Genomic DNA, 1012 nt, shown 5'->3' with positions numbered 1-1012 from the left:
TTGCATGCCGCTGGTGATGGGGATGCCATACAGATTCATGTCAAAAATACCGAACTATCCCTTTAACGGAGAGTCTCCAGACTGATTAGCGAGTGAAACATTGAAAGCTCGCGAGATCAGGATGGTCTCACGATGCTAACGCTCCACCTGCACACCCAGGGATGCTTAATGCTTAATGGCAGGTGTTAGTGGCCCTAGACTCGCCCAACAGGGCCCCGGATAGAAAAAGAGGCGATATGAGCCCCATTATCAACGACAGTCCAGATCACCGTGAGGGCCAGGACCAGTTCTGCTCAGGCGCTGGCCCCTGCTGGCCCCTGCTGGCCCCTCTTCAGAAAAACCCGTGTTCTTGATTTTCATGGGAAAACGTGTCACCGTTGTTTCTGAAATCGTCTGACATAGCTGCTGCGGTTACGAAACGATGTCATCATCCTGCAGCAGAGCGGCGTGTCAGGAGGAAACTGGTGACGCAGAAGTTATTTAGTCACTGAGAGCTGTGGTTCATTCAAATCTGTTCTGAGAAAACGTTTCACAAAGTCTAACTATAGACTCCAGAACGATAGATTTATTACAGTATATACAGTATATAATAATAATAATAATAATAATCAGGTTTGGTTCTAGTTTCTTACGGTTGTGTTTCTCATTCTTATCACAGTTACATGTAGATGTTGATCTCACTACTTTATCTCACTGCTAATTTAATATTTATTAGCTTTCCGTATTTCAGTGGTTATTTATGGTTTGTGGGCCCAATGCACTGAAACGTCCAAAGCTCGACTTCTCAACTGAAACTAAATGACTCCGCTTTTATTCAACAGTAACCTTCTAATCTGGCATATAATCTCTAATATGATTTAGATTAAATCAAATTAGGATTAACCAGAGATGTGAAGCTTCTCATTCACATAAAATTTGCGCAAAGTTTAACTAGATTAATTTAATCTACATGTCTTTTATGAATAAATTTTCTTGACTAATTTAATTTTTATAATCTTGTTCTGATTTTCTT

At 40.7% G+C, this 1012-nt stretch overlaps 1 protein-coding gene across 1 annotated transcript in view; it reads right to left on the bottom strand.

The window, feature by feature from the left end:
• LOC107104346 (zinc metalloproteinase-disintegrin-like 8) overlaps nt 1–1012 on the bottom strand; it is a 32675-nt gene that overhangs the window by 16580 nt on the left and 15083 nt on the right. The window contains exon 8 of the mRNA XM_015404336.1: nt 376–461. Within this exon, the coding sequence (XP_015259822.1) occupies nt 376–461 (86 nt within the window). The remainder of the gene's footprint in view (nt 1–375; nt 462–1012) is intronic.

The sequence above is a fragment of the Cyprinodon variegatus genome, unplaced genomic scaffold (assembly GCF_000732505.1).
Source record: "Cyprinodon variegatus isolate N-32 unplaced genomic scaffold, C_variegatus-1.0 Scaffold1704, whole genome shotgun sequence".
NCBI lineage: Eukaryota > Metazoa > Chordata > Actinopteri > Cyprinodontiformes > Cyprinodontidae > Cyprinodon > Cyprinodon variegatus.
This window is presented reverse-complemented; position numbering and strand designations above follow the sequence as displayed.